General features: G+C 34.0%; 1 protein-coding gene across 1 annotated transcript in view; it reads right to left on the minus strand.

Annotated features, from left to right (window-relative positions):
- CDH18 (cadherin 18) overlaps window positions 1-13,195 on the minus strand; it is a 673,500-nt gene that overhangs the window by 290,790 nt on the left and 369,515 nt on the right. Inside the window, exon 5 of the mRNA XM_072605468.1 lies at window positions 5,972-6,091. Coding sequence (XP_072461569.1) covers window positions 5,972-6,091 — 120 coding nt within the window. The remainder of the gene's footprint in view (window positions 1-5,971; window positions 6,092-13,195) is intronic.

Raw genomic sequence — 13,195 nt, forward strand, 5'->3', positions numbered from 1 at the left:
CCATATATATTAATAAGAAAGTTCCTTACCAATACATTTATGGAGTAGGAGGGCAGAGATGTTGTGTATATAAATAAACACATACCCATATATATGTTTTCAAATGGATTTGTGATTGGGCTGCCCATATACATGTATCTACACCTAGTGGGTGGATAGGTATACATGTATATACAGGTATAACTTAAGATAAACCTTTTAGTAAGTTTGAATAATAATAAATATAGAAAACTAAAAATGCTATTCTTAAAACTGACATAATATTGAAAGTGCTTCAGTTTCTCTTGATGTAATTTTGGAGCAGTTTCCAACTCTTTGAAGCAAAAAGAATATTATCCGGGAATAAAGTTTTAAGTTATTTAAAAAATATATATATTAAGAAAAAGAAGATGAGAAATAAATTCCAATTATTTTATACTATTTTATATTCTAAATTTTATACCATTTTAAATATTATGATAAAATAGCTTTAGCATATTTGAAATGACATCTCAAGGAAAATGAAAACAAGTCAACATTATAACCTATATCTTCAAAATGTGCTGTCCAAACTGGGAACAAGACCATTTTAGATTAAGTGGAGAAGAATTGCTTGAAACAAGTGTCACTGATTAAGAAGGGCTTGGCCAACAAGACTCTCAATGAAAATCTCTCTCTCTCTCTCTCTCTCTCTCTCTCTCTCTCTCTCTCTCTCTCTCTCTCTCTCTCTCTCTCTCTCTCTCTCTCCTCTCTCTCTCTCTCTCTCTCTCTCTCTCTCTCTCTCTCTCTCTCTCTCTCTCTCTCTGATACTATATAACAGAAATCAATCAAGTGTAATAATATTCTTTGGACACTCAGTGGAGGATGTCAATGAGTGTCTTTCTATGGAACTAAAAGCTAAGTTTTCAAGATTCTTTCTCTGCATAAGAATAATGCATAAAATTTATCTATGGAACTTTTAAAACATGATTATTATTTGAAAATGGATAAGGTTTCACAATTGAGCAAAAGTTTTATTAACATTTAGTGAAGTGTAATGTTCAATTTAAGTAAAAATAAACTCAGACATTATACTGTATAAATTTATTCATTGATATCTAAAATTCCTTAACAGCCCTTGGCAATAGTTACTAACTAACCTCTGTCATCTTCAATATATAAATAAACCTGTCACCTATAGCAGTTGTGACAAGGCTTCTCAGCTCTGCCCATGGTGAGGTGGTGTTCAGTCAGATTCCTTATTGCTATTAAGTTTCTGAAGTAAGTCAACTAAGTCTTTATAAACCTAACTAAGAATAAAAACAGTTTCATTGCCACCAAGTACTACCAAATTCTTGTCAAGTGTTGGGAAAGTATAGAATATCAGAATTAGAAATTACAATCCATTTACATTCATACCTGATATTATATTTTCCTAATGATAAGTGATCAAAATTTATAAATAGGCAATTCATGAATGAAAAACACCTGCTAACAGCAATTCTAAGTGCTCCTTACATCAAAAATAGATAAATTCAGAATAAAACAACCCTGTTGTTCCACCTCACACCCATTACATTAGCAAAAATGACCAAAAGAAAGCAATTCTTTGAAGTGTGTTGAAAAGCAAGTTCAGTGATTCACTGTTGGTGGAACTGTCAGTCAGTTATTCCTTTGCAGGCTGCACTAAACGCTGGAAATGAGACCATGCTTTGTGTTTAAAGTCTGAACCATACTATTTCTGCTGTATCTGACTTTTGAACTTCGTTTTTTGCTACACTGTCCAGTTTCTCTATGCTGTGAGCAAATCCTGTACTCACTCTTCACTGGATCTGAGACCTGAGACTGGATAGTGGCAACAAAGCTGTCACTTGGCACCATGCCCATCCCAGTGTCCCAGTGTGGGTCTGGGTGTGCCCCAGAACAGGTCTAGGACTTACCTTTAGGGCTGGTGTGCAGCTCTTCCCTGGACCCTGGAAAATTCCTACCACATGGTCTTCAACTTTGTCCCTAGTTTCTGCAGACATCTGTACCTGCCTTCCTATGTCAATCTAGACTGATGGACCATTTTTTTTGGAATGTCTTTATCATTATTTAGTCTGGTGCATTTAGATTTGTCTGGAGGTGCTGTGGATAGGAGCTCAGCAACATTGCTTCTTTTTACTCCACCATCTAGGCAGCCTTTTGTGTAATAACTTGTGTTGTTTGCTCATATTTGCAGCATATTTCCTCACTTCAAACCTTCTTTTAGAGTTGGACTCTGTAGACTTCTACAGGAGATGTCTGATCTGGCCCTTCTACTTTTGGGGGGGATTATTGAGAAGTGTATTACTTCAGGATCTCAAGGACACCTTAATATGGACCCCTGAACACTTTCAGTCATCTCAAAGTGATTTAATTATGGTTAATGTATGATTTTTGCCCTCCCGATTTAAGCTTTGCAAGTTCTAGATAGGGTTTTGGGTCTACATAGCACTCTTATAAGTTTGTACCTGCTTAGATGTTCCAGTGGACTTCTGTTGGATTCAACCACTATAAACATTTCAGATTGACAGAACTGTAGGTTCACCTCCGGATTAGGATTCCTTTGACAATTATTCTACTACAGGCTACAGACTGAGCTCGAATCTGAAAGAGAGACTTCATACCATTTCTGAGGTCACAGACACATAGATATTGCTTGATTCTTAACTTGCTTCTTGCTTGGTACACAACTTCAGACCTTCAAATACTTCTCAACATGGAATGTAGATTCAAGTCTTTTCCTTAGTCAGCCCTGTAATGTGCACTAGAACTTGGTTATAAAAATCTGCCTGTACTTCTGCTACTCAAACATTTTGGCTCAACTCTTCTAACATATTTATTTTAAGCACAGATTTGATAGGGATATTGTACAACTGACTTTAAAAAATGATGTTTACAATTGAATAAAATAACATAAATACCATAATAAATTTTGAACTAGTCCATATTTCTCTGAAAGTCTGGGAAAGCTCATGGAGCACTTCTCAGGATAACACATTTAAATATATAAAATAAAATACAGAGGATTACAAAGGAAAATAGTAACATATAAATATAGTTAACAAAATATTAATAAAATAAGGTCATAGGCCCATATCATTAATAATTTAAAAAACTTTTAATGTCATAGGACATGAACCAATAGTCATGTGTTTTTATGTTGCTTTCATTCAACTACCTTCAAAATGTTATAGCTTTGAAATAACAGCATATAAACAAAGGCAACATATAAACAAAGGCAACATGCCTTTCATTCAAGTTTCTCCTATTCTTTCAAGAGAAAGACATATATATATATATATATATATATATATATATATAACTAATGGACCGGATTTGAATGACGACTAATTTTTCTTTGAAAATATTTTTTATCTCTTTAATGGAAATGCTTAATGCTTTAAAGGGCATATGAAGATCAGTACTTTTCATAACATTGCATAAATTTTCTTTATTTATGTGTATTTAGTAGAACCTCTGCTACAGTTTGACCTCACACTAGCTAGACATTTCCCTCAGTTGACAAAGTACAAAAACGGAAAAAAACAAACAAATACAAAAATCCATTGTATTAAGAACACTGTACAATTTGCAGTAGAGATATTTTAGTTTTGGTTTCTTTAGCAAAAAAAATGTAAGGGTGTTTTCTCTCTCTGTCTCTCTCTCTGTGTCTGTCTCTCTCTCTGTATGTGTGTGTGTGTGTGTGTGTGTGTGTGTGTAAAATGATAAATCAGATCCTTTTATATATTATAATATTTTGAAAACAGTTTTTTGAAGACAAAGAAAATTTGTATTTAAAGACAAATATTAACTTTAAAACAGGAATTTATGTAGAGGAAATCAAAGATTAAATTTGCGCATGATTCTCTTACTTTTGAAGGACAGTAGATTATGTTCCTATTTGTGTTTTTTAAAACCTCTAGAAACACACATTTGCCAAAAGAGATTTCTTGCTGATCGGATGAAGCCTCCATTTTTGCTTGTAGAATTTGTAAATGATATAGATCTACCTGATACTTTGGCATTAGGAGTACCATTTTTGTTTCTAGCTCACTTGACAACATCCCACATTGACAGCCACAGTCCCTACCCTTTCTTTGGCCTTAACAGAGTTATCCTCAACACATAGAATACAGCTTCACAATTGAAAAATAATGCCCACCCCTTTAAAATATTCAAGATTTTTCAATAATTAAAAATGTACAAATAAATAGGATATGTTAGCATAGTGGACTTGGAAGAAGGAATACTTGCCTTACTATCCAGCCTTTGTTACTTAAAAGTTCAACATATTTGCACCTGTAATTTGTAATGTAATTTGACTTGCAATGATATTGAGATCCCTTCCATTACTGGAACTTCCCTAGCCTGTCTAATTACAGATTCTACTCATAAAAGAAGTCCATACATATTTATCATTAATATTTCCCTCTTTTTAAAAGCTACATTTGACTTCAGATCCCAACTTATATTTGGTTTCATAGACTTTTATGAAGCATTTTCCCCTTTGAAGCTTACTTGGGTCCAACAAAGCATTATATGCATATATAAAGCATGAACTCTGTGAGAAATATGCTGGGTTCTATGGGATTCAACAAGATCTTATAAGACATGGTTCTTGCAAAAAAGAGAAAATAAAATCTTCCAACTTCCCTGAATCTCATTTTCTTTTTCTGATTGCAACTGATTGGAAACAGTCCATTTCTCATATGATTCTTAGGGGCATTTAGGCAAGAAAAAAAAAGAGTTGCACTATATTTAAGACACTTATTTCCATTTTTGCTTAGAAAGCTAAATTGAGTACATCTTCTTACTTAATTTATACTCCTAAAATAGAATTCCTTGAATACAGTTGCCATTGTAATTATTGGCCATATAGCCTTAAGAAGTTATAACCTGTCAGAATTTATTTTCACAAAAGTATAAAGATAATAATATCGTCCTTCCGTACTTCACAAAATTATTGTGATAGTATCTAGAAGAAAAAGATCTGGACTAGTCATGAGGAACTGTAGCATCTAGTCCTGTCTCCACTATAACAGCAACAGTGTGTGATATTGAAAAATTAATTTATCCTCATTGGGCTTAAGTTTCCTGAACTATTAAATGAGAAGGTTAGAAGAGGTGACTTCTAAAGTCCTGCCTAACCACAAATTTCTACAGTTATATAAAATGTGATAATATTAGTTTTGAAAATCACAAAGTACTATATAAATCTAAGGAAATATTATTAGTAAAATTAACTTATTGGTTGAGGCAAGATGGGAAAGAAGGCAGAAGATCCTATTTCCTTGAATGAATTTATGAATAACTTCCTACTTTTGACTCAGTAGCCTAATAACTTTCTGAGAGTTTCTTTTTCCCATTTCAACCACTTCAAGCTAATTATTTTAATTTTTCCCATAAAAAGATGTTTAAAAGCTGGTTGGGTAGAGAAATTCAATAGTTAATTGCAACTGAGTTCTAACTTAAGGGATATTAGCATATATACATACATGCATGCATAGATACACACACACACACACACACACACCAAGTAGTGCAAAATTTGTCTTTCCCCACAACTGAAGTCATATTAGGAATGATGCATCTAATAAATTCTTCACCTTCTTTGGCAGTAATATCCTGATATTAAATACACAATGTATTCCTCTTCAACTTAGAGATTCACATTCAAGTATAGTTCAAATTCATTTGGAAACACAGACAACTCATTTAAACTTATACCAGTAGCATTTTGTGGCATTCTGATTTTCTCTGGCATTTGGATAGATAAATAAAGTTATCTAGGAATAATCTCATCAGAAATAAAAATAAATCTGAGTCTTCAGTAATTAAAATCATGCTGGCATAAAACACTATTTTAAGTGGATGTCTAAAATGTAGATGGCCAACTTATTATGCTGAGTAGAAGAGAAGCTTTCAAAGAACAGAAATGCATTGTTTTTCTAATCAAGATCAAAGGATATAATGAAAATAGAGGACTAACCTGTTTTGGGATCAACAGAGAAGTATGGCTGTCCTTGAAGAATGCTGTATACCACCCGAGCACTGTTTCCATATGTTGGATCATCTGCATCCGTAGCTGTCACCTGTAGAACAGAGGTACCTGTGAATTCAAGAAAATATAATTTATTTGACAATGGTATTCAATGTAGACTAATTTTTAAATGAGATATGTTATACTCTCTGTGTATATACATACATATATTAGCTCTAGAGTCATAATAAAAACTAAGAAATACACAAATATACCTCAAAAATTATTCCTATTACAACATGTCCCCTTTATGTATAATCCCATTGCTCATAAGAAATCTATGAGCTGTCTAGAATTAGTCCAATTATACAATATAAACAACAGAAGAACATTTAAGGCATAATTGCCAATTCTATTAAACTTCAAAAATTAGTAGTTAGGATGAAATGAAGAAGATTGTTCTGCCGATGTTCAGTTCAATATTTTTATCCCCAGCATTGCCATTTCTTTCAAATATATTCAACCTCCATTTTTAAAGCAATGAAGAATAATTGCAGCTTAATTATATTTACGGTCAAATCATAAATTGTCTATGTACAGATTTGGGTGTGCATTTCTCTCACACTAATAAAGAAAATGAAACATGGCTGTCAGCATTATCCTTCAATATGTTTAAAAAATAATCCTAAGACAATCATATCAGTCATTTCTTGCTGTTTTTGATGTTTTCCACTTAACTGCCAAAAGACTGTGATAAATTTAGTTTTAAAAATATAAGTATAGTAAAAAGAAAGTTATAATTTCAATAAGAATTATTTATTAGACAACATATATTGGTTTTATGTAAGGAAAACTTTCTAATAATTAGAGCCATCCAAAGCAGAATAGCTTAACTTTTTAAATAATGGGTTGTCCATTATGAAATCCTGAATGACTAGAAGCCAAATGATCAATTGCCAGGGATGTTTTTGTAGGGATTCCTGTTCAGATATAGAATGGATTCAAGGACCTTGAGGTCTTTCTAATTCTGAAATTCTATCAGTGTCTCAATTGTCTTAGTCTAAAAAACAATTGCTTGGGGATTATATGTAATATACAGCTACAAGTAATACATTCTTGTTTTTTTCCTTGTGGGGTGGGAAGGATAAGAGGTACAATATGAGATTTCATTAGATTAGGGGACTCTTTCCCAGTGAGGAACTCTCAAACAATCATCATCTGTTCTTTAAAAATCACAGAGAATTCACTTGGGGCACTAGGAAGGTAATTGATTTTCCAAGGGTCACAGACATAGTATGTATAAAAATGGCACTTGAATCAAATGATCAAATAATTAAAGTCTTTCTGATTCCAAGATCACCTCTCAATCTGCAATGCCACATTGTTTTTGTTTCATTAGTCATAATATTTGGAATAATGAATAAAAATCTAGAATTCTTAAAGACTGAGATAGTGGATCATCTCATATTAAAAAGATCATAGGTCAAATTCTTCTCACCTAATGCATGACTTCACAAAGATTCTTATTCCAAATATTTTTAAAGCAAAAGAAGGGGAAGAAAATAAACTCTCTGCCACCTAGCATGCAATATTGTTATAGTCAAGATTTAATTAACCATCATAATGTAAAAAAGAATGAAATGTGAGCAATACAAAATGACAGATGCTTTTTAAAAAGGATTTAACTTGTCTCTGAGAATCAATTCAATTAAATAAACATTTTTTTTTTCTAATTTGTCCAAACCACTATACTAACATTGACAGAGAAAATTTATCAAAGACATATCAAAGAGATTTATAATCTACAACCCTGTTGGGGGGGGCAGTAATGACAGAGGTATAAATAATTGCAATACAGAGTAGTATTTAACACAGCAATTAAGAGATGTAAGAAAGATCCTGTGAGATTTTTGAGCGTAGAAATGTAGAAAATCCATTACCAACTTCGGAAGTGGATTAGGGAAATAGGGAAGAGGATGTTAAGAAAAGGCTTCCAGAAAAGGCAGCATTTGTTTGATCCATGCTTTAAAAGCAAAATAAGAATTTAAAAGGATATAGAAAGCAGGGGAAAGAGGGAGAGAACATTCCAAGAAAAAAATAGAATTATCAAAGCCATAGAGGTAGCAAGTAAGAGAAATGTGTACGTAAGGACAATGAATAATCTGCTTTTTTTCATTCAATCATTTACTTCCTTTGCTTCAACTCTCATTTCTACAATATATAATATACATTGTATATTTATTATATTTGTACAATATATTATATATTTATATAAATTATTTATATTTTCATATATGATAAATATAAATATTTATACATGTTATATGTATAGATGTATATCTAATATACTATATATACATACATATATATATATGTGTATATATATATATATATATATATATTTCTATCATCATCTCTAGTATGTCTTGAGTGTCAAGCAAGGCAACTACAGCTTCACAATGAAACAAAATTATCATTGAAATTTTAGACTTAAATCTTCCACCTGTAGGTATAGACATTTGTAATAAAGTTTGTGACAGTTAAGGATTATAGGCGAAAGACTGGTAGAGGCTTTAGCATTGGTCTGATGCTTGACTCAAATCAAGTTCTGATTTGTTGAGAATCAAATTAATTTATCTTGCTTACAGTTCTTCATTTAATGCTAGAGAAAATATGACACATTAACCTTTACTGGACAAACTTAGACTTGTAGACCAAATATCACACATTTTTACCCCCTGATCAGCAATGCATGGATTTAAATGTAATCTTTATGCAAATGATTTCAGCTCCAACATCAGATATCCATATTCAGTTCTAGGATTTCTTCTAAACATGAGATCAACATCATCAACTGCCTCTTTTCTATTTTAAGCTACATGTTTAATAGAAACCTCAAACTCAATATGTCCAAAACAGTGCTCATTATCTTTCCCCAAACCTACTCTCTTCTAAATTTCATACTTCATTCAAGGGAAATACTTTCTTCCAGTAACCAAGGTTTGGTTCTTTAGTGTCCTTGACTCCTCTTTTCCATCCTATATTTCCAATCAACAGCCAAATCTTCTTATTCCTACCTGAATAATATTCCTTGAATGGTTTTCCTTTGTTTCACTTACACAGGCACCATTACCTTTTGCCTAGATTATTACAATAGCCTCCCAATTGTTCCCCTTGATTCTAGAACTCCTGTTGCCCAAGTCTATCTTTCACACAGTTGCCAAAGTGATTTCCCTAAGTTTGACCATTTCTCTATATTATTCAGTAAATTCTTGATAATTTACTATTAGCTCTAGGATCACTTAAAGCTCCTTACCAACTGCACTCCTCTGATATTTTTTTGATTCATTCTATATTTCCAGTCTATAATTTCTACGTTATTACACATCACTGCCCTCCAAACACTATTTGGTCAAATTGAAGTGGCATTTTTGATATTCTTCTAATGTGGCACTCCATCTCTCATCTCTGTCCTTTATATTGACTTTCTTCATGTATTCCTTCCTCATCTGTACTTCTTTAAATCTTAAAATCCTTTTCCTTCAAGACTCTTTTCAAATACCACATTCTGCTGGGGACCTTTCTTATATTGCTCCCTCCTCAATCAGCTGAAATAGTGTCTTTCCTCCTTAGGCAATTTACCTTTTAAAAATTCTCTCTCTCTCTCTCTCTCTCTCTCTCTCTCTCTCTCTCTCTCTCTCTCTCTCTCTCTCCATATATATATATATATATATATATATAGCTATACCTTTATATTTGCATGTTGCCTCTGCTACTAAAATATTGTCTCTTTGACTGCAGGACTGTTTGACTATTTTTTCTTTGTATCCCTATCACCTTATTCACTATTGGTACTTTTTAATTGAATTATTCACCTGACATAAATAACCTTGATTTTTGGAAAATCTGAAGGGACTGTATTAAGGATCATAACTTTAGAGCTTGGAGGAATCTTAAACATCATCTAAGACAACCTGATTATTTTACAGGAGAAGAAACAGGCTCAGATTATTTAAATGACTTCTCCAAGGTGAGACAGGTTAACAAAAATGCAGTTTGACACTGGAATGAGTACTGGCTCTGGAATTTAGAAGAAATGAGTTTAAAATCCTTCTTTGAAACTCATGACCTATATCACCTTGGGTAAATGATTTCTCTGTGCTCCAGTTTCCTCATCAGTAAAAGGGAAGGTTGAACTCAGTAGCTTATGAATCACTCACCATTTCTAGAACTGTGGCCCTATCATCCTTTGTAACAGAATTGGAATTTATGAGGGGGGCAGAGCCAAGATGTCAGAGCAGAAGCAGAGATCTGCTTGAGTTCTCCCCCAAATCCCTCAAAATACTTGTAAAAATGACTAAACACAATCTAGAGTATCACGAGCCACAAAATGACTGAGTAAAACAGATTTCTAGTCCAAGACAAAATGGAAGGCTGACAGGAAGGATCTGTTGTACCAAGCTCAGCTGAGCTTGGCCCATGAATGCACTGGAACAGATGGGACTAGGGCAGAGCTCAGGACATTGAATCACTGGAAGCTGCTGAGGTTTCCAGAGTTCTTAACCCACAAACACCAAAGACAGCTTTAAATGTCAGTGAGAAAACTCTCTTAGCCAGGTGAGAGGGGCATGTGGTACTGGCCCAGCACCAGTCTGAGCCCCACGGCAGTGGCAGCCACTGTCACAGCGGCAGCTGCTTCTGCAGCTCATGGCCTACAGACAATTGGGGAATCAAGTGGTTTATCTGGGTAACAGTTCTGAGTGGCATTTCTGGAGTGAGGAGGAGAACTAGCAAGGTGGAATCACTGGCAGATGTAGAGAATGAATTGTCCTCAAAGTTCCAGGACAGAAAAGAGTACTTGTGGTGACTCCTACATTAGAGAGCAGGCCAGGAGAGGAGTAAACATATCTATCTTGATTATATCACTTTGGAAGGACTGAGAACTTACAGGTCCCTAGAGATATCTCTAGAAACAGCTACACAAAACCACTGAAACTTGACATAGTATACCTTCCCCTTAACAAAGAGTTCAAAAATCAAGCAATTGGCTGGGAAAATGTCCAAAAAGGGAGAAAAAGACTATAGAAGTTTATTTTCATCTTGAAAAAGTATTTTCTTCCATCCTTTCAGATGAGGAAGATCAAAGCATACAGCTAGAGAAAGATTAAAATATTCAACTCGAGAAAAATAGCAAAGTCAAGGCTCCTACATCCAAAGCCTCCAAAAACAATATGAAATGGTCTCAGTCCATGTAAGAGCTCAAAATGAATTTTGCAAATCAAGTAAGAGAAGTAGAGGAAAAATTGGAAAGAGAAGTAAGAGGAATGCAAGAAAATCATGAAAAATGAGTCAACAGCTTGTTAAAGGAAACCTCCCAAAATACTTAAGAAAGTAACACCTCTAAAAATAGACTAGCCTAAATGTCAAAAGAGGTCCAAAAAGTCAATGAGGAGAAGAATGTCTTAAAAACCAGAATTGGCCAGATGGAAAAGGAGGTTCTAAAGCTCACTGAAGAAAATACTATCTTAAAAATTAGAATGGAGCAAACAGAAGCTAATGACTTTATGAGAAATCAAGAAATTGTAAAAGAAAACCAGAAGAATGAAAGCAATAGGAGACAAAATGAAATATCTCATTGGAAAAACAATTGACCTGGAAAATAGATAAGAAGAAATAATTTTAAAATTATTGATCTATATGAAAACCATGATAAAAAAGAACCTAGACGTCACCTTTCAAGAAATTATAAGGGAAAACTGTTCTGATATTCTAGAACCACAGGGTAAAATAGAACAGGAAAGAATCCACCAATCACCTTTTCAAAGAGACCCCAAAAGGATAACTCTTAGGAATATTGTAGCCAAATTCCAGAGCTCTCAAGTCAAGAAGGAAATATTACAAGCAGCCAGAAAGAAACAATTCAAGTGTTCTGAAAATACAATCAAGTTAACACAAGATCTAGAAGCTTCTACACTAAGGGATCTGAGAGTTTGGAATATGATATTCCAGACATTACAGGAGCTACAATCAGATCCAAGAATCACACACCCAGAAAAGATGATTATAATACTTCAGGAGGGACAATGGAATTTCAATGAAATAGAGGACTTCCAAGCATTCTTGTTGAAAAGACCAGAGGTGAATAGAAAATTTGACTTTCAAACATAAGAACCAAGAGAAACATGAAAAGATAAACAGAAAAGAGAAGCCATAAGGATAAGGGACTTACTAAAATTGAGGTGTTTACATTCCTATATGGAAAGATGACCTTTGTAACTCATGAGACATTTCTTGGTATTAGGGTAGTTAGAGATAATATGTATCTATGTATGTGTGTGTATATTATATATGTATATGTATATGTGTAGGGGTGTGTGTGTGTGTGTATGTGTGTGTGTGTGTGTGTGTGTGTGTGGAGAGAGAGAGAGACAGAGAGAGAGAGAGAGAGGAGAATACCTTAAAAGAATAACTTTTGAGAAGAATGTACTAGAGAAAGAGAAAGGGAGAGGTAGAATATAGTAAATAATCTCACATAAAAGAGACAAGAAAAGTTTTTACAATGGAGAGGAAGAGGGGGAAAGTGAAAGGGAATAAGTGAACCTTGCTCTCATTTGATTTGGTTTAAGGAGGGAATAACACACACTCAACTGGGGATTGAAATCTACCTTACCCTGCAGGAAGGCAATGGAGAAGGTGATACAAGAGAGAGGATAGTAGAAGGGACAGCACATTGGAGGAAGATGTAGTCAGAAGCAAACACTATTGCAGGGGGGAGCAGGTCAAGAGAGAGAATAGAATAAATGGAGGACAGGACAGGATAGAAGAAAATGTGGTTAGTCTTTCACAACATGACTGTTATGGAAGTGTTCTGCATGACCTACATTGAATTGATTGCTTTCTCAATGAGGGTGGGTAGGGAAGGAAGAAGGGTGAGAATGTGAAACTTCTTGTCAACTCAGTCACTGGGCAGCCATACCAGGAAGCAGTCATAGTAATAGTAGAAGTGGTTGTGACAGAATTATGAATGGAAAAACAGCAATGCACCAAGACACCTACAGCTAAGCTTATACTTATGCTGTCCCCACTTATTTAGGCTTCACTATAATACTGTAGACTGATGGGGATGGCTCAGTTTCCCCAGTGAATGAGGGATTTATGTCTAGACTCTAATTAAATAAATCCTGACCACAACCTCCTAAATTTACTATTGAAGTAGCTGCTACCTACTAAAGG

The sequence above is a fragment of the Notamacropus eugenii genome, chromosome 4 (assembly GCF_028372415.1).
Source record: "Notamacropus eugenii isolate mMacEug1 chromosome 4, mMacEug1.pri_v2, whole genome shotgun sequence".
In the NCBI taxonomy this organism is placed as follows: Eukaryota; Metazoa; Chordata; class Mammalia; order Diprotodontia; family Macropodidae; genus Notamacropus; species Notamacropus eugenii.